General features: G+C 38.5%; 5 protein-coding genes across 5 annotated transcripts; 3 read left to right on the top strand and 2 right to left on the bottom strand.

The window, feature by feature from the left end:
• Positions 1–1,329: 1,329 nt before the first annotated feature.
• On the top strand, positions 1,330–2,286 carry LOC141011311 (olfactory receptor 11A1-like). The gene has a single exon (XM_073484522.1). It carries the CDS (start codon positions 1,360–1,362, stop codon positions 2,284–2,286), a length of 927 nt encoding a protein of 308 aa, XP_073340623.1. The 5' UTR covers positions 1,330–1,359.
• Positions 2,287–7,711: 5,425 nt separating this feature from the next.
• LOC140992113 (olfactory receptor 4B13-like) lies at positions 7,712–8,641 on the bottom strand. The gene has a single exon (XM_073462374.1). The coding sequence runs from the start codon at positions 8,639–8,641 to the stop codon at positions 7,712–7,714; it is 930 nt and encodes a 309-aa protein (XP_073318475.1).
• A 1,648-nt stretch (positions 8,642–10,289) lies between these two features.
• Positions 10,290–11,219, top strand: LOC141018730 (olfactory receptor 11A1-like). The gene has a single exon (XM_073493567.1). It carries the CDS (start codon positions 10,293–10,295, stop codon positions 11,217–11,219), a length of 927 nt encoding a protein of 308 aa, XP_073349668.1. The 5' UTR covers positions 10,290–10,292.
• A 3,156-nt stretch (positions 11,220–14,375) lies between these two features.
• LOC141011327 (olfactory receptor 4B13-like) lies at positions 14,376–15,323 on the bottom strand. The gene has a single exon (XM_073484523.1). It carries the CDS (start codon positions 15,321–15,323, stop codon positions 14,376–14,378), a length of 948 nt encoding a protein of 315 aa, XP_073340624.1.
• Positions 15,324–17,405: 2,082 nt separating this feature from the next.
• On the top strand, positions 17,406–18,332 carry LOC141018640 (olfactory receptor 52K2-like). The gene has a single exon (XM_073493561.1). It carries the CDS (start codon positions 17,406–17,408, stop codon positions 18,330–18,332), a length of 927 nt encoding a protein of 308 aa, XP_073349662.1.
• The last annotated feature ends 254 nt before the right edge of the window (positions 18,333–18,586 follow it).

Genomic DNA, 18,586 nt, shown 5'->3' on the forward strand with positions numbered 1-18,586 from the left:
GTGAAGTGAGCAACATTGCTCATCTCGTTACAATGCAATGTTCTGCTTGGAAACCTTGAGTCTGGACGTTCATCTGGATGCAACTTGACATGCACTAAAATCCCACTTCATTTTGCAGACCAAGTTCACCGCTTCATGGCACTGGCACCCCCAGCAGGACAATGTGCCGTTCGCCCCCACAAAAACTGCTCAAAAGTGGCCCGAGGATCATGTCAAAGAGCTCAAGGTGTCGAGCTGGCCTCAGAATTACCCACATCCCAATCCGATCGAGCATCTGTGTGATGTAGTGAAATGTGAACCTGAATCTTTTTATGATTTGATGGACTGTACATTGTGTGTGTTTGTGTGAGGAACGTAAACTTAAACTTGCTTTTAAACTTTTAAGCTGAAGGACCTCATTATCTAAGACCCTACTGTTACATATTGATGTTAAATTAATGTCCAGTAAAGAAAAAAAAACCTTGTAGACCAAACACTGGTTTGAAGTTCAGGAGGACAGTACAGAGTGAAAAAAGTTGTGCTGTTCCTTGTCAGTATTGAGTATTCCAGTATAAATGATAATAATTATACACTTCATCTATATAACACCTTTACAAACATAGTTACAAAGTGTCTTACAATAAAAACAGGAACGAATACAACAAATTTAATAAAACAAGAAAATGTCATAAGGCAAATAAAAACCTTTAAAGCAACTTTTAAAAAGTGGGTTTTCAAAAGTGACTTAAAAGACGAGACTGAATTTGCAGTTTCTACGTCTGTGACATAAAATTGCCCATCTGTGAAATGCCCTATGATATATGCAAACCTTAACAAGACAAATGGGTGTAGATGATGGACGGACAGAGGGGACATTTTTGATTAAACATAGTTTGTTATCATTTAGGAGGAAACCATTCCCATTTCTTTGTATTAAAAATAAAAGCAGGCTTCTACATAATTAGTTTTTTGCTGACATTAATTAAACATGAGTATCAATAACTTATGAGGTCACACTGCTGCTGTGAGTGTCCTCTGTGTTCAAAAGTTTTAAAGCAGAGTTTCAGCTCAGTTTGGAGGGACTCACAGTACGACTGCAGCCGGACAACTGGTGAACACTCAAATTCACACAAGGTTTCAAACTTAGTTTTGTCCTTTTGAACCTCAGCATTGAACAGACTTTGCAAAGTAAATTTTCTGTTTGGGGTTGTTTAACAAAATGATATCCATTGTGATGAATCTGTTTCGTGCTATTGTGTTGACCTCTACTTGTTTTGCACAAAGTGCAGCTAAAACATAGAGCACATATAAACAAACAATATAACTACCAGTTGACAAAATTATTACTTTGTGTTATTGTGAACCAGATGGAGGATCAAGATGAACTCAACACAGGTTTCATTTTTCACACTTAGCGCCTACTTTGACACCGGGCTGTTGAAATACTTATATTTCATGATTGTTTTGTCTCTATACATTTTAATCATTTGTTCCAACCTGCTGCTCATTGTGGTTATCTGTATGAACAGAAGCTTACATGAACCTATGTACATGTTCCTGTGCAGCCTGTTTGTAAATGAACTGTTTGGTAGTTCAGGGTTGTTTCCGTTCCTTCTGACTCAGATTCTCTCTGACATTCACACTGTTTCTGCTTCTCTTTGTTTCCTGCAGATTTTCTGTTTATACTCTTATGGAGGTGTAGAACTTTTAAACTTAGCCATCATGTCTTATGACAGATATCTTGCTATCTGTTATCCTCTGCAATATAACACATTTATGACGTATAACAAGATTGCCATGCTTATTACTCTAATATGGTTACTCATGTTTCTTCTACATTCTTGTACAACATCTTTGGTTGTTCCTTTACAACTGTGTGGGAACATTATTAAAAAAGTGTACTGTGACTATCACTCTGTTGTGAAACTGGCCTGCTATGACACCACACTGAATAACATCTATGGACTCATTACTAGTGCCTTCTTTGTCTTTGGTCCTCTAACTGTAATCTTTTACACGTACATGAGGATCCTTAAAGTCTGTTTCTCCGGCTCTAAACAGACGAGACAGAAAGCCGTCAGTACCTGCACACCTCACCTCGCTTCTCTGCTCAACTTCTGTTTTGGGGCTTGTTTTGAAATATTACAGAGCAGGTTTGATATGAACAGTGTTCCCAATATGTTGAGAATATTTTTATCTTTATACTTTCTTACATGTCCTCCACTCTTCAACCCTGTAATGTATGGGCTCAAACTGTCTAAAATCTGTGTCATATGTAAAAGTCTCATTACAAATGTAGGCTGTTAGTAGCGTACAGATTTGCCTATTTTCTTTAATGTTAATGGCCCCTTGTATTATTTTAACCATGCATTGTGTTATCATTTTAAAAACAGATTTATACTTGAGATTTGTGACTTATGAAAAGTCTTTATTTTTTAAAATTGTTTTTCACATTAAGGAAATGTCTGACTAGCTGAATGTCATTCCAACATTATGACATCATAGCCAACACATCTGGTATGCACGGCCACAGGTGAGTGTACGCTGCAGCAGCAACACCGTGGTCAGCACACCTGCAACTGCTGTGCCTTCTGTCATAACCTATATGTTATAAACAGCTGTGGTCAAAAGTTTCCGTCCACTCATAAAGAAAATATTCATCATGTCAGCCTTCAGTTGATTCCTACAGCTCTTATGTTTCTGTGATCAATGAGTGCAATCTACTTTGTCACAAAAATATTAATAAAGTTTGATTCAATAATTTAATTTATTATAGGTCTTCTGAACATGAGACCAAATCTGCTGGATCATAAATATACATACAGCAACTTGAATGATAATTTTTCTGATTGTAGAAAGTTGTGTGAATCAGATTTGCTCTGTAGCATGGCCCAAGCATGGTGCTGGTAGTGTTCTGCTGTGGGGCGGTTCTGCTGCCAGTGGATCTGCTGTTCTAAAGAAAGTAAATGGAGTAATGAAGAAGGAGGATCATCTCCAAATTCTTCAGGAAAACCTGAAATCATCAGCAGCAGGTTGGGTCTTGGGTGCGGTTGGGTGTTCCAACAGGACAATGATCCAAACACACATCAAAGGTGAAGGAACGGATCAATCGGGCCAGAACTGAGGTTTTGAACAGCGTTAATGGTGTTCATTTTTTTGACGTATAATTAACACACGCGCGTTATGACCTTCAGCCTGCCCGTAGTTTGAGATATCAGAGAGCGATGCAGCAGTCACGTTGTGGACGGCAGCAGAAACAAACCGCCTTGAGCAGATGTAACCATAGTGGGTCGGCACAAGAAGGAGGAGAAGGATTCTGCAGTGTTTACAGCGTTTATTTGACCCAAACCTGCGGGAGACAGTTCAGATACAAAATGTCGTCATCCGTCTTTTTGTCTCACGCCTAAACATACAGAATGACACTCGTTACACACACACACACACACACACACACAGAACCACAGTCTCTGTATGTAGCTCTAAACGAGGCAGCCGAGTGGCGCCGATATCTGTAACATAAAATAGTTTGTAAAAACTTGTTCTGAACGTAAAAACTAGTGAAAACAACTGATAAAAACATATTTACATTCTCTGTGCATATTTTTCTTCACACATTCAATAGGTTAAACCCACATTTACACGGCAAACAACAAAAATATGTTGGCGGGATTTCCCGCCGAACTCACCCTCAGCCATTGTAAACATTACTGTGAGGGGAAGAAGGGAGGGGCTACAGAAGCCTGGAGGACTACGGGTAAAAGGAAAATAAAACTATTTAAATAAGACAAAATTCACAAACCAAATACAACATAAATATAATAAATAACAAAGGTACATTTTTAACTCTGTTACACAGAAATGGATAATCAGAATCAGAATAAGAAATACTTTATTATCCCTAGGGGAAATTGTTTGTGTTACAGCTGCTCCCATTCAAAGTTCAGAATATGCAGAAATAATAATAATAGTAATAGTAGTAGTAATACTACTACTACTAATAATAATAATAATAATAATAATAATAATAATAATAATAATAATATCAATATCAACAAAACAAAACAAAAATACAAGAAATGTACATACATACATAGCAATAATGCCACACTCAGAGCGAGGAATTAAACAGTTTGATGGCCACAGGCAGGAATGATTTCCTGTGGCGCTCTGTGGTGCATCTTGGTGGATCAGTCTAGTGCTGAATGTTCTCCTGTGGCTGACCACCACGTCATGGAGTGGATGAGAGCCATTGTCCAAGATGACATGTAACTTGTACAGCATCCTCCGCTCTGACACCACCGTCAGAGAGTCCAGCTCCACTCCCACAACATCACTGGCCTTGCGGATCAGTCTATTCAACCTTTTTGAGTCCGCTACCCTCAGCCTGCTGCCCCAGCACACAACGGCATGGAGCATAACACTGACCACCACAGACTCATAAAACATCCTGAGCATAGTCCGGCAGATGTTGAATGACCTCAATCATCTCAGAAAATAGAGATGACTCTGTCCCTTCATGTAGAGGGCATCTGTGTTCTTAACCCAGTCCAGTTTATTATCAATATGGACTCCCAGATACTTATAATCCTCCACAATGTCCACACTGACCCCCTGGAAGGAAACAGGGGTCAACGGCACCTTGGTCCTCCTCAGGTTCACAACCAGTTCCTTGGTCTTTGTCACATTGAGCTGTAGATGGTTCCGCTCACACCATGTGACAAAGTTGTCCACAGTAGTCCTGTACTCATCCTCAGCACCTTCACTGATACATCCAACTATTTCTGAGTCATCCGAGAACTTCTGGAGATGACAGGTCTCTGTGCAGTAGTTGAAGTCCGAAAGAAAAGGGTCTTTTGAATAAAGTTCAGCTTCAAAGCTGCCAGATGGTTTTCTCCACATAAACAAAGTTCAATCATCACAAACTGACAAACGATGTAGCTTACAAGCAATAAAATACACGCTAATTTCTAGTATCTGCCCAGACACTAAATAAGCCTCACACGGGGCACCATTGTTGGGATTAATGGTAGGGCAGGTGTGGTTATTAGAAATGATCAATTATTTATAGTTATTATTAAAATTAAATTAATCAAAATTAATAATCAAATCATGAAAATGGGGCAGTTGTCACCTGCACAGTGTGGTAGCTGTTCTGCAGCTGGACAAGTCGTTCTTGGTTTGCTGCGGCTTGCAGCTGGGCTTTGCACTGGTAAAGTAGCGCTATTTGACCAAGCACCTCTGGTATGGTGCATTGCAGCTTTCCAGCTGGGTCATTAACATAGCTTATTAGCTCCTGTAATTTCTCTTCACAGGTTGTAATGTTATAGCTATTTAGGTGGCCTCTCTCCTCTATGGAGAGGCAAAGGAGACCAGCGACCGCATCCTGCAGGGCTGGGTCGTCTGGCTCGTGAGTAGCTCTGGCTCCTGTCACACTGGGGTTTTGTCTACTCATTTTACTGAAGTAGCGGTGATAGCCAGTTGGTTCAATAAGTTATGTGAGGGAGTGCTATGTTGCTGATGCTGATGCACAAGTGAGAGGCTATACCTGTGACTTACAATCCTACCTGTTAGTAGGTGTTATGCTTATTACTCTCATGCAAGCTATCCTGTTAGGATGTTAATGAGGTGGCTTCAGCACCTCTTGGGGAGTAATAGCTAAGGTTATAGTGTTAGTGACCTGAGAATTGAAATAGCATGTAAAGTATTTAGGGCTAAAAAAAACAACAATGAACCACTTCTACACTACAGCAATCTACAAACCACAGTTTAATATATTTGGCGAGTTATGAGTGCTTAATTTGCAAACAAAAATAAAAGATTTCTACCTTTGAGGTTATTCTGGAGAACATACTGGACAGTATCTGCTGTTTTGGATTTTGCAATAATAATAAACACACATTTGCATGAAGCACATTTGTCCACTCCCATGTTGATAAGAGTATTAAAAACTTGAAAAATATCCCTTTAAGGTTTATTTGGAACAGATAAAAAATGTCTGATTAATTTGCGATGAATCGCGAGTTAACTATGGACAATCATGTGATTAATCGCAATTAAATATTTTAATCGATTGACAACCCTAATATATTTATATATATAATATACATATATAATATCATATATACAATATGATATTATATATGTTTGTATAATAACTGTACACAAACAAAATAATCTCTAAATGCTAAGTCTCTGCCATCAAAATAGAGGATGCTGGACTGACCACAGCAAACTTCATCAGGCTCCTGAAAACGCACCTTGACAGGTGACTCACTTCATAATGTTAAAGCTTATGTGCCTTTGAACGGTTTGTTCAAGTGAAACTGTTCACCGTTCCATATTAATATGCTTTAGCCTGAAATATGAGTGACGTTGGGATCAACTGGCTGCAGACAGGCCGACGTTTGAAGCAAATTAAATGAAAAATTACAAATCTTTATTACATCACTGAGTGTATTCCCTCAGTGCATCATCCACTGAACACCACACACACACAAGCTGCAAGAATTACACTGCCTTTGGCTGATAGCTGAGGGTTTTCTGAGCCGAGGCAGGGGTCACTAATGGGTCAACTGCGGGCTCGGTCCGGACTCAGACGCCGTCCTATCTGGACCTATAACCGATACATTTTTTTAGAATTATTCAATTGTGACGAAGTTCTTCTTTTTAATTGGTGCAGCTTTTCTAGCCTTTACAGCACTGGTTTAGCGGCTCACAGACCAGTTGCATGTGTTGTACATCATATCACGTGATGCTAATCAGCCAATCAAATCTGTGCATTCAGAAAAGCAGTGGCTGCTCGAGTCAGTGAGTGAGTTACACAGACAAGAGACAATAACTGAGTCAGACCAGATGTATTTCACATGGCGTGCTCTAAAAAGAGAAAAGTGAACAACAAATGCAGAATACTCGGCACTTTGAGCAAACAAGCCCACTCAAATCCACATTAAGAGCACAGAAAATAAAGTCAGCTTTCATCACTATGAACTTCATTAAACCAGAATATAATTCCAGGCTCACCACTGAGAACCTACGCATGTGTGTGATGATGGCTCTGAGGTTTCTGCTTGTTTTCCTGTTAAAGGGGTTCCAACAACAACAGGAGGTGTCGAGAGATTGAAAAGACCTCTGATGCAATGTAGTTTGTTATTTTGAGCATGAAGGCCGAGGGCGTTTGACTGTTGTAACTCCAGCATCAATTCATTGAAAATAAAGTGTAACTTTGAGGTGATGGACTCTGTGAGAGAGATTTCTGAACATTTTCCCGTCACACAGCTGGAGCCACAGATACACAGCCGACTGCTGTTAATACTGCTGCTGCTGAAAGTGGAACGACTACTGTAACATCTGATTTTGGTGCCACATAGAAATAATATACACCCATCAGCCACAACAGGACTAACAGGTGAAGTGAGCAACATTACTCATCTCGTTACAATGCAATGTTCTGCAATGCAGTTTCAGAACATTGCATCCCAACCCTAACCCTTCAGTTCCACTGTCAGCTTATGTCTCACTCTGACCCAACATGGTGCATGCTCCCATTAATAAATGTGTTGTACAGATTTATTGATAGTATTGTGATTGATTGTGCCTCTACAAGCAAAACAGGTCAAATACTTGGATTAATTTAATTTATTTGTCAAAATAGAACAAAATGCACAACTCTACAATAGAATACTTCAAAGGTCTGATTAAACAATGCTAATAAATACGTCTGTGAAAAAATATATCAATAGCTGACATTTGATATGAGATTTTTACTTATGACACGGATTTTGGACATTTTCAGGCCATACATTACAGGGTTAAAAAGTGGCTGGCATGTAAGAAAATATAATGATAGAAAAATTCGCAACATATTGGGTAAACTTTTCATATTAAACCTGCTCTGTAATAACTCAAAGCTAGCCCCAATAGAAAAGTTAAAGAGGGAAGCAAGGTGAGGTGTGCAGGTACTGACAGCTTTCTGTCTTGTTTGTTTAGACCCAGAAAAACACACTAGAAGAATCTTAATGTATGTGTAAATAATAAAAATTAAAGCACCAAAGATTGTGCCGAAAGATACGAGGAGTCCATATATATTAACTGCATGGGCATCTGAACACGCCAGCTTGACAACAGAGTGGCTATCACAGTAAACTTTAAGAATGACGTTCCCACACAGCTGTGAATGGGAATTCAAATATATTACCATAATGCATGCAAGCAAAGGATATAACCATGTTAAAGCAATAAGCAGGGCAATCTTGTTATATGTCATACGTGTGTTATATTGTAGAGGATAACAGATAGCAAGATATCTGTCATAAGACATGACGGCTAAGTTTAAATATTCAACACCTCCATAAGTGTGCACGCAATAAATCTGCAGCAAACAAAGAGAAGCAGAAACAGTGTGAATGTCAGAGAGAATCTGAAGCAGAAGGAACGGAAACAACCCTGAACTACCATACAGTTCATTTACAAACAGGCTGCACAGGAACATGTACATAGGTTCATGTAAGCTTCTGTTCATACAGATAACCACAATGAGCAGCAGGTTGGTACTGACAATAAAAATATATAAACACATGACAATCATAAAATATAAGTATTTCAAAGTTCCATTGTCAAAGTAGGCAGCAAGAATGAAATATGAAACCTGTGTAGAGTTTATCATGATCCTCCTGTAGGTTCATAAACGTTATATTGGACATACGAAGCAATAATTGTATTAACTTTTATTATTGATTTGAAAATAATTAACAATCTTCAACTTGGATTTGTTGGACACAAAGTTGAACTTAAACATAAAGCACACATGAACATAAGTCAATGTAGTAATGCTAAACACATTGATTATCACAGAAACAATGTAAAAAATATCCCTAAATGGAGCATTTTCCTTTTAAAATCACAATAATGTTTGGGTTAAAATTTGTTTGTAACATTGTGTGAATTTGAGTGTTCACCTGTTGTCCTGCTCTACTCATAGTGTGAGTCCCTCACAACTGAGCTGATACTTTGCTCTGACTTCTTTAAAAGTTAAAGACAGAGGACAACTACAGCGCCAGTGTGACCTCATTATGTAATGCCAAACAGGAGAAAGGTCCCACTGGTTCATACTGTTTAGTTATTGTCAACAGAAAGTCAAAAATCTCACCCTAACCCTGAAGGAAGTGTCGGCGTCCAATGATGATGATGATGATAACAATAATAATAATAATAATAAATAAGTAAATATAAACACCGATCAGCCACAACATTAAAACCACTGACAGGTGACGTGAATAACATTGATCATCTCATCACAATGCGATGTTCTGCTGGGAAACCTTGGGTGCTGCCATTTATGTGAATGCCACTTGACACGCACCACCCATCCAAACACTGTTGTGGACCAAGTACACCCCCTCATCACAACAACACTACCCGATGGCAGTGGCCCCCCAGCAGGATAATACTGCTGCTGCTAAAACTGGAACTACTACTGTAACATCTGATTTTGGTGCCACATAGAAATAATATACACCCATCAGCCACAACAGGACTAACAGGTGAAGTGAGCAATATTGCTCATCTCGTTACAATGCAATGTTCTGCTTGGAAACCTTGAGTCTGGACGTTCATCTGGATGTAACTTGACACGCACTAAAATCCCACTTCATTTTGCAGACCAAGTTCACCGCTTCATGGCAGTGGCACCCCCAGCAGGACAATGTGCCGTTTGCCCCCACAAAAACTGCTCAAAAGTGGCCCGAGGATCATGTCAAAGAGCTCAAGGTGTCGAGCTGGCCTCAGAATTACCCACATCCCAATCCGACATTTTTGATTAAACATAGTTTGTTATCATTTAGGAGGAAACCATTCCCATTTCTTTGTATTAAAAATAAAAGCAGGCTTCTACATAATTTGTTTTTTGCTGACATTAATTAAACATGAGTATCAATAACTTATGAGGTCACACTGCTGCTGTGGGTGTCCTCTGTGTTCAAAAGTTTTAAAGCAGAGTTTCAGCTCAGTTTGGAGGGACTCACAGTACGACTGCAGCCGGACAACTGGTGAACACTCAAATTCACACAAGGTTTCAAACTTAGTTTTGTCCTTTTGAACCTCAGCAGTGAACAGACTTTGCAAAGTAAATTTTCTGTTTGGGGTTGTTTAACAAAATGATATCCATTGTGATGAATCTGTTTCGTGCTATTGTGTTGTTTATATGTGATTTGATATTTCAGCTGCACGACAAGCAAACGTTATAACTACCAGTTAAATCTATGACAATCTAACAAAACTGTTGTTTTGTGTTATTGTGAACCAGATGGAGGATCAAGATGAACTCAACACAGGTTTCATTTTTCACACTGAGTGCCTACTTTGACACCGGGCTGTTGAAATACTTATATTTCATGATTGTTTTGTCTCTATACATTTTAATCATTTGTTCCAACCTTCTGCTCATTGTGGTTATCTGTATGAACAGAAGCTTACATGAACCTATGTACATGTTCCTGTGCAGCCTGTTTGTAAATGAACTGTATGGTAGTTCAGGGTTGTTTCCGTCCCTTCTGACTCAGATTCTCTCTGACATTCACACTGTTTCTGCTTCTCTTTGTTTCCTGCAGATTTTCTGTGTGTACACTTATGGAAACATAGAGTATTTGACTTTAACCATCATGTCTTATGACAGATATCTTGCTATCTGTTATCCTCTACAATATAACACTCGTATGTCATACAACAAAGTTGCAATCCTTATTGCTTTAACATGGTTACTCATATATCTTTTGAATTTTTTTACAATGCCTTTAATGATTCCTTCACAACTGTGTGGGGACATTATTAACAAAGTGTACTGTGACTATCACTCTGTTGTGAAACTGGCCTGCTATGACACCACAGTCAGTAACATCTATGGACTCATTATTAGTGCATTCTCAGTCTTTGGTCCTCTAATTGTAATCTTTTACACATATATAAAGATCCTTAAAGTTTGTTTCTCCGGCTCTAAACAGACGAGACAGAAAGCCGTCAGTACCTGCACACCTCACCTCGCTTCTCTGCTCAACTTCTCTTTTGGGGCTTGTTTTGAAATATTACAGAGCAGGTTTGATATGAACAGTGTTCCCAATATGTTGAGAATATTTTTATCTTTATACTTTCTTACATGTCCTCCACTCTTCAACCCTGTAATGTATGGGCTCAAACTGTCTAAAATCCGTGATACATGTAAAGGTCTGATTATGAATGTCAGCTATTAGTATTAGCCTCTACCTAACAGATTTTCCTATTTTCTTTAATGTTAATGGACCCTTGTATTATTATACTAATGATGGAGTGTGGTATGTGATAATTTAAAACATAAAGTATGTTTACTCAAACACATGTTTCAACCTGTTTTGTATATAGAAATTACAGACACACGATGCCTACAGTAGTAATGCTAATGCTGTACAACAGTTTTAGGAACAGCTGTGTGCAGCTGAATATAAATGGCAGAAAGAAATACTGAAAACTCTTTGCAGTCATAAAATAGCATGTTTAACATATTTTACTAAGTGTTGAAGCAGCAACCAAAGTAATCAACATAATAACTATCAGTTGTCTTGACCTGACTTGAATCACAGAGACCAGTGCCAGGGGGTCGGGGGTGCTTCAAGTTTCCACATCACAGCCCAAAAAGTGCTTTACATCTGTCATACATGTCCGTGTCCTGGGTATGATCCTGATGTTTGTAAAAGAGACAACAAAATAAAGAATTGCTGTCACTGCATGCAGTTAAACAAGACTTCTTCCTCCGTCTTGATGTCTGGCTGGTCAGGTCTGAGCTAGAACATGGACACCCGGCCTGCTGGGTCCAGAATTCAGAAATGATGTGTGTTTGAGTCAGGTTTGTTCACGTCAGTTGACATGGAGCTTTATCTCTTTAGTTAACAATAGTAACAGTTAAAAAAAACTGTTGACAGTTGTCAATAGTAAGTGTCAAATTGTATTACATTGAGAACTGCTGGTGATGACTAAAAGGTGTGTGTATAGGTGTTAAAACAAATAGGAGCAATAGTTGCTGCCTGAAAGTAACTGAAGTTTGGGACGGGACGGACGGATGTGTTGATTTTATAACTTTGTGTGTAGAGCGATACCCTTTCATGGTCATCTACACTGTTCGTGTCTAATCAGGGCAAACAGGAAAGTTGCAACCATGGTAAAACAAACTCGGTGCTTCAGCTTACATGCTCAAGTCGGGTTTGGATGTAAAAAAAACCAAACCCCTCGGTTACTCCTCTCTTGGACTTGGTCGTGTCATGAAAATTTCTTTAAGGCAAGTCCAGCCAGTCGTCGGCCATCTTTTGCAGCACCCGCGGGTAGTTATGTCAGGCCAACAAGGCCACTGAACAAACGTAAGTGTAATGTTTGAATGACCTCACTTTTCTTGGTGTACATTCGCATAATATCGTCGTTTTCAACGCTTATTAGAAGTTCTTCTGCAGCCGCACCACATCGTTAGAAACTATCCTAAATCTCAACTGTGCCTCACTTCAGTGCATCAACATGATTGGCTGGTATGTTTCAATGAAGGTCTCAGTGAGAGTTTTGTTTTAACTCAGGTCAGGCAGAGGCACCGGTGAAACCACGAATACCCGGAGTATACGAAGTAAACAAAGTATACAAAGTATACAAAGTAAACCAAGTATACAAAGTAAACAAAGTGAACAAAGTATACAAAGTATACAAAGTGAACAAAGTAAACAAAGTATACGAAGTAAACAAAGTATACAATGTAAACGAAGTATACAAAGTAAACAAAGTGAACAAAGTATACGAAGTAAACAAAGTGAACAAAGTATACAAAGTGAACAAAGTATACAAAGTAAACAAAGTATACAAAGTAAACAAAGTGAACACAAGAATTCCTGACAATTGTTCAGTTCAGTTCAGTTCAGTTCAAATTTTTTAAATTGTTTGAAATGTAAACATCTACTGTGGACAAGGGTACAATTTAACCCAATTCATATTATATTTTGTTCTTTGTTTAACTTAGTAGTGTCATTCATTTGCGATCATTCACTTATTGCTCTGCTGTCTACAGTAAACAGACTGTTGCATGGCTGGCTGACCCGGAGGAGGAATCCCTCCTATCGTTATTCCTGAGGTTTCAGCTTTGTTTCCTGTAAAAGGTTTATTCTTGAATTTCATTTCATTTTTAAACGCACCTTTTCCCCTCAGTCTCTCTTCATCTTGAATCTATAATATTATTTTAACATTAATCTATAAAAACTCAATTCTGTTATTATTGTAGCCTATACTCTTTAGAGTAGTGTCGCCTTCATGAATGAAGTGACAAGCAACAGGGGAAGAGCGAGAGGATCACATATGTGCAAGGATCATATAATGTTGCAATGATCACCTGACCGAGCCGCCTCTGTGTTGAAATATTTAAGATGAGACAGGCTAACGATGGTAAACATCAATGTGTCGTGGCTTCATCTTAAATTTGGACAGATGTCACCTCTGCCTTTTTCTTTCTATGTTTAATGTTCAGTGATGATGTTTTGCAGCTCGTTAATTAAATTGCTTGTTTGACAGACTGGTCAGCTCAGACTGATTCTTTAATGTCTTTGTTAAGTCACATCCAGCTGAGATGTGTTTGCTGTTTGTTTTCATTGATAATGTCAATGTCTGTTGCACTTGAGCACATAGGGGTATGTGTAAAAGCTTTTTAATTACCTCCTCAGGGAACAATGTGGCTGAATGCCCTTCTGAATGTGATCTGAATCATGTTTGTGCCTTCGTTTTAGCCCTGGAGTTCCCTCAGGAACAGTTAGAAACCTTCGCCCATCTTTGGGCCTCCTGCTCTCTTCAACATAACACCAAGATCTTGTCTTAAAACCCGTCGCACTGATGCATATGACTGTGTGAGAGTTATAAATCATTATCATTCTAACTCATCAGCTTTTAAGCAAGCTAAATCAAGCTAAAGCTAAGCCATCTGTCAGGACCTGCAGTGCAAAGCTAGCAAGTTACAGATAATGTGGTGTTGTGCTCAGGAACACAAACTCACAAAGCTTCACATGTTCAGGTCTTCTTCGTGTTTCCACACTATTGGAGCTGTACTGGAAAGGCCCAGAAGAAAGAAACAAATATTTAAGGCTTTAATTGTTTATTTTTTTCTTATGTGAATACCTGCACTTGATGCTTCCTGCTGCTTAACAATGGATTTTGTTTTTCCCTCTATTAAATATGCACAAGTCATTTCTTCATCAGACACAACATGAAGCAAGCCGTTTTCAAAATAAATGACTATTATTACTATGATAAACTTAAATGTCTGGTTTTAATCATACAAAAGTAATTTACCATCATTCTCAAATATATGACATACAGCACAGTTAGTGTTTAGAAAGCACAGCCATCTTAAATCAAATCAGTAAATCTCTATGATAACGACCAGCAAAAATGAGACTTTTACATATGTTACGGATATTTGTCATTTTCAGCCCATACATTACAGGGTTGAAAAGGGGCTGGCATGTGAGAAAATACAATGATAGCAAGATTCGAATCATATTAGGCACAGCGTTCATTTCAAATCTGTTCTGAAATATTTCAAAACAAGCCCCAAAAGAGAAGTTGAGCAGAGAAGCGAGGTGAGGTGTGCAGGTGCTGACGGCTTTCTGTCTCGTCTGTTTAGAGCCGGAGAAACAAACTATAAGGATCTTTATATAAGTGTAAAAGATCAGAGTAACAGGACATATGATTATGAGAGAAGTGGCAATGAGTCCATAAATGTTATTGACTGTGGTGTCATAGCATGCCTGTTTGACAATGGAGTAGTTGTCACAGTACACTTTGTTAATGATGTTCCCACACAGCTGCAAAGAGGCACTCAGAGACAATGGAAGAACACATGTAACAGAGGCATATAACCAAACTACAGAAATAAGTATCTTAATCTTGTTACATGTCATACGTGTGTTATACTGCAGAGGACAGCAGATGGCAAGATATCTGTCATAAGACATGACGGCTAAGTTTAAAAATTCAACACACACATAAGAATACAAACAGAAAATCTGCAGGAAACAAAATGAAGCAGAAACAGTGTGAATGTCAGAGAGAACCTGAAGCAGGAGGAACGGAAACAACCCTGAACTACCATACAGTTCATTTACAAACAGGCTGCACAGGAACATGTACATAGGTTCATGTAAGCTCCTGTTCACACAGATAACCACAATGAGAAACACATTAGCACAAACAATTAGAATATATAAACACATAATTATCATAAAGTAGAGATATTTTAAAAGCCCAGTGTCAAAGTAGGCAGTCAGAGTGAAATATGAGACCTGTGAGGAGTTTATCATGATCGTCTTCACATAAACAGAGATCACTATTATGTCACCAAACCCCCAGTTCAGCTATCCCTTCACTAAAGCCAATATAACGTTAAGTTTAGAAATGACAAAGCCACAGTTGGTTTTTGACATTTTGTGACATTCACCTGTTGCAGTGAGTCTGAGTCCCTCCCTCAGAGAGACTGAGCCCAACTCTGAGTCTTCTTCTTTAAAGTGTTGGAGTCAGAAGACGCCCACAGCAGCAGGCTGACCTCATCATCATGGAGCTATGAGCTGACTGTCACTAATAAACACACTGCTGTTTATACGTTAGAGAAGATAAGAAAATAAATGTACAGAAAACATAACCTGAACTTATGATGTACATGTAACATGGTGCTTTTGATTCTTTAATTTCTGATTTGTTTTCTTTTTGCTCTTTATAAAAACAAGGTGGACATGAAGTTATGAAACAAAGTAAAAAGAAGATCCAGAGACTGACTGGTCACTGAGTGATGTCAGAGTGTCACAGTATAACAGCACTGTGTTCATTTGTGTTTCCTAAATCTCACTGCAGCTCTAAATGCATTTTGTCAAACTGGGCCGAACGTAGTTAAAGTGTCTGCCTCAATATGTTATTGGCCCGATCTCACTCCCGCTCAGAGCTCTGCACAGTGCAGACTGAGTGTCGCTGGTAGTTTCTGAGCAACACAGTTGGTCCGACCGACATTTTAACACACAGTGTCCACGTTGTGTTGCAGCCAATGTACTTGTGCCCATCTGGGCCCCCACGGGCGTGTTGATCTTAAAAGGTGTTGTCAGCAGCATTGATTATTGATAGAGCATTACTATCTTGCCTGCTCAGTTTAACTTCCTTTGTATTTAACTTCCTTGTGCTTAAATGTGCACAGCAATGGTGAGCCGCACATATCATTCCTGCTGCTGGAGGGATTGCTGCATGTGATACACGTTTCCCCTTATTAAAGATGTTTTAATAAACTAACTTCTGTTAGTAATAATTCTATTTTATGCCCTGGCCTTCCCGATCAGTGTAGCGTAAGGGCGTTCTATCCCTTTCACACCGTTTATTCATCTGCCGTCCTCCGTTCACTTTCCAGGATCACTCAGCTGTCACTAATAATATACGGGATTCATTAATGTGTATTTTCAGACACACTTTCAAAATGTTATCAAATGATCATTTGGCAGAGCCCCTGAAGTTTCCCCCTGTTGACCCAGGGAGAAAATAATATTAAATAATACTGATATAGATAATAATTGCCAATAATTTACAGTATAACAAATACTACAGTAGCAGTACTTGTACAGTAGTATTGCATGATATTCATAGAAAAAATAAAAAAATAAAAAAGGTGAATTACAATACCAGGTGGTGAACAGGTGAATAGTAATATTACACACAATGGTGCTGTTATGAATTATTACACAGTTAGATTATAGTCAGTATCGCACTGTTGGCTACTAATTTACTGTTAGAAACAGAAGTTAGGAGTTTGAAGGAGTTAATGCTGTTCACAGGGTGAAATAAGTCCAAGAGTCTATGAGATATCTGAGGTCTCTAATTTATGAGTTTATTTTAAAGTAATATAAACATTTAATTAGGTAGAAATGTGTGAATTTACTATTCACAGTCCTGATTCATGGTTATTACAAAGAAGCCACCACCTTCATTCCTGTCCGAGTAATGAATCCGTCCCTTGGCTTCCAGTTTAAATGAAGATAACCGTCAGAATTAGGTGTTACTGCTGATACCAAAACACTAAGAATGACTCTGTGAGGAGATTCGACAGAAAGAATCAGTTCCTATTTCCAAATATTTGTTTTCCAGAGTCCAACACAGCTCTGAGTTTCATCAGTATCAGTAGGTGTGATCTGTCGTCATGATGACACAGCGCTGAGCAGACTGAACGGTTTAAGAGAAGCAGACTCGGACTTTGAGCTCAGTCAGGAGGGACTCACAAAAAGTCATACACTTTGTGTTAATGCTGATCTGAAATGAGCAGATTTAACATCAGACTTTCTTGAACTTCACTAAAATGTACCATCATTTTCGCAAAGGGTTTGTGCCGTGCAAACAGTTTTAATGATATCATGATAAACTCTTCACAGGTTTCATATTTCACGCTCGGTGCCTACACTGACATCGGCCTTTTGAGGTACTTATGTTTTATTATCATTATGTTTATATATTGTTTGATAATTTGTGCTAATGTGTTTCTCATTGTGGTTATCTGTATGAACAGGAGCTTACATGAACCTATGTACATGTTCCTGTGCAGTCTGTTTGCAACTGAGCTGTGTGCCAGTTCAGGGTTGTTTCCGTTCCTTCTGCTTCAGATTCTCTCTGACGTTCACACTGTTTCTGTTCCGCTTTGTTTCCTGCAGATTTTATGTTTGTATTCTTATGCAAATATGGAGTTTTTTACCTTAGCCATCATGTCTTATGACAGATATCTTGCCATCTGTTTTCCCCTGCAATATAACTCACGTATGACATCTAAAAAGGTTGTCGCCCTCATTGCTGCAGCGTTGCTATTGGCTGTTCTTGAAGTTGGTGTGTTGATATCTTTGAGTGCCTCTTTACAGCTGTGTGGGAACATCATTAACAAAGTGTACTGTGACAATTATACAATCGTCAGACTGGCCTGCTCTGACACATCAGTAAATAACATTTATGGAATGACCTACATGTTTACCTTGATACTTGGTCTTATAATTTTGATTCTTTACACATATTTTAGGATTCTTCGAGTTTGTTTTTCTGGCTCCAAACAGACGAGACAGAAAGCTGTCAGTACCTGCACACCTCACCTCGCTTCGCTGCTCAACTTTTCTTTTGGGTGTTTCTTTGAAATTGTACAGAGCAGGTTTGATATGAGCAGAGTTCCCAACATATTGCGCATTATTTTGTCACTATACTTTCTGACTTGCCAACCGCTATTCAACCCTGTAATTTATGGACTGAATTTGACTAAAATACGCGTCATTTGTAAAAATCTTGTCTTTGGTAGAATGTGAGTTACTTTTCGAAGTCATGTAAAGTTTCTCTTTTCTTACAGAAGAAGAACAAATGTTTACAAAATAGTGATGTCAACAATAATGGTGTCTATAAAAGGTGTGTATCTGATGTGAGGATTTGAACTATAGGTTGCTTTGAATCTTTAAATGGCATTTTTTTCTTTAACAACAGCAGATTCCTGAAATCAACTCTCTGTGTAAATACCTTTTAAACATCCTTTTGAAACATCATCAAACTTGAAAACAGACATTTT

The sequence above is a fragment of the Pagrus major genome, chromosome 2 (genome assembly GCF_040436345.1).
Source record: "Pagrus major chromosome 2, Pma_NU_1.0".
NCBI classification, from domain to species: Eukaryota; Metazoa; Chordata; class Actinopteri; order Spariformes; family Sparidae; genus Pagrus; species Pagrus major.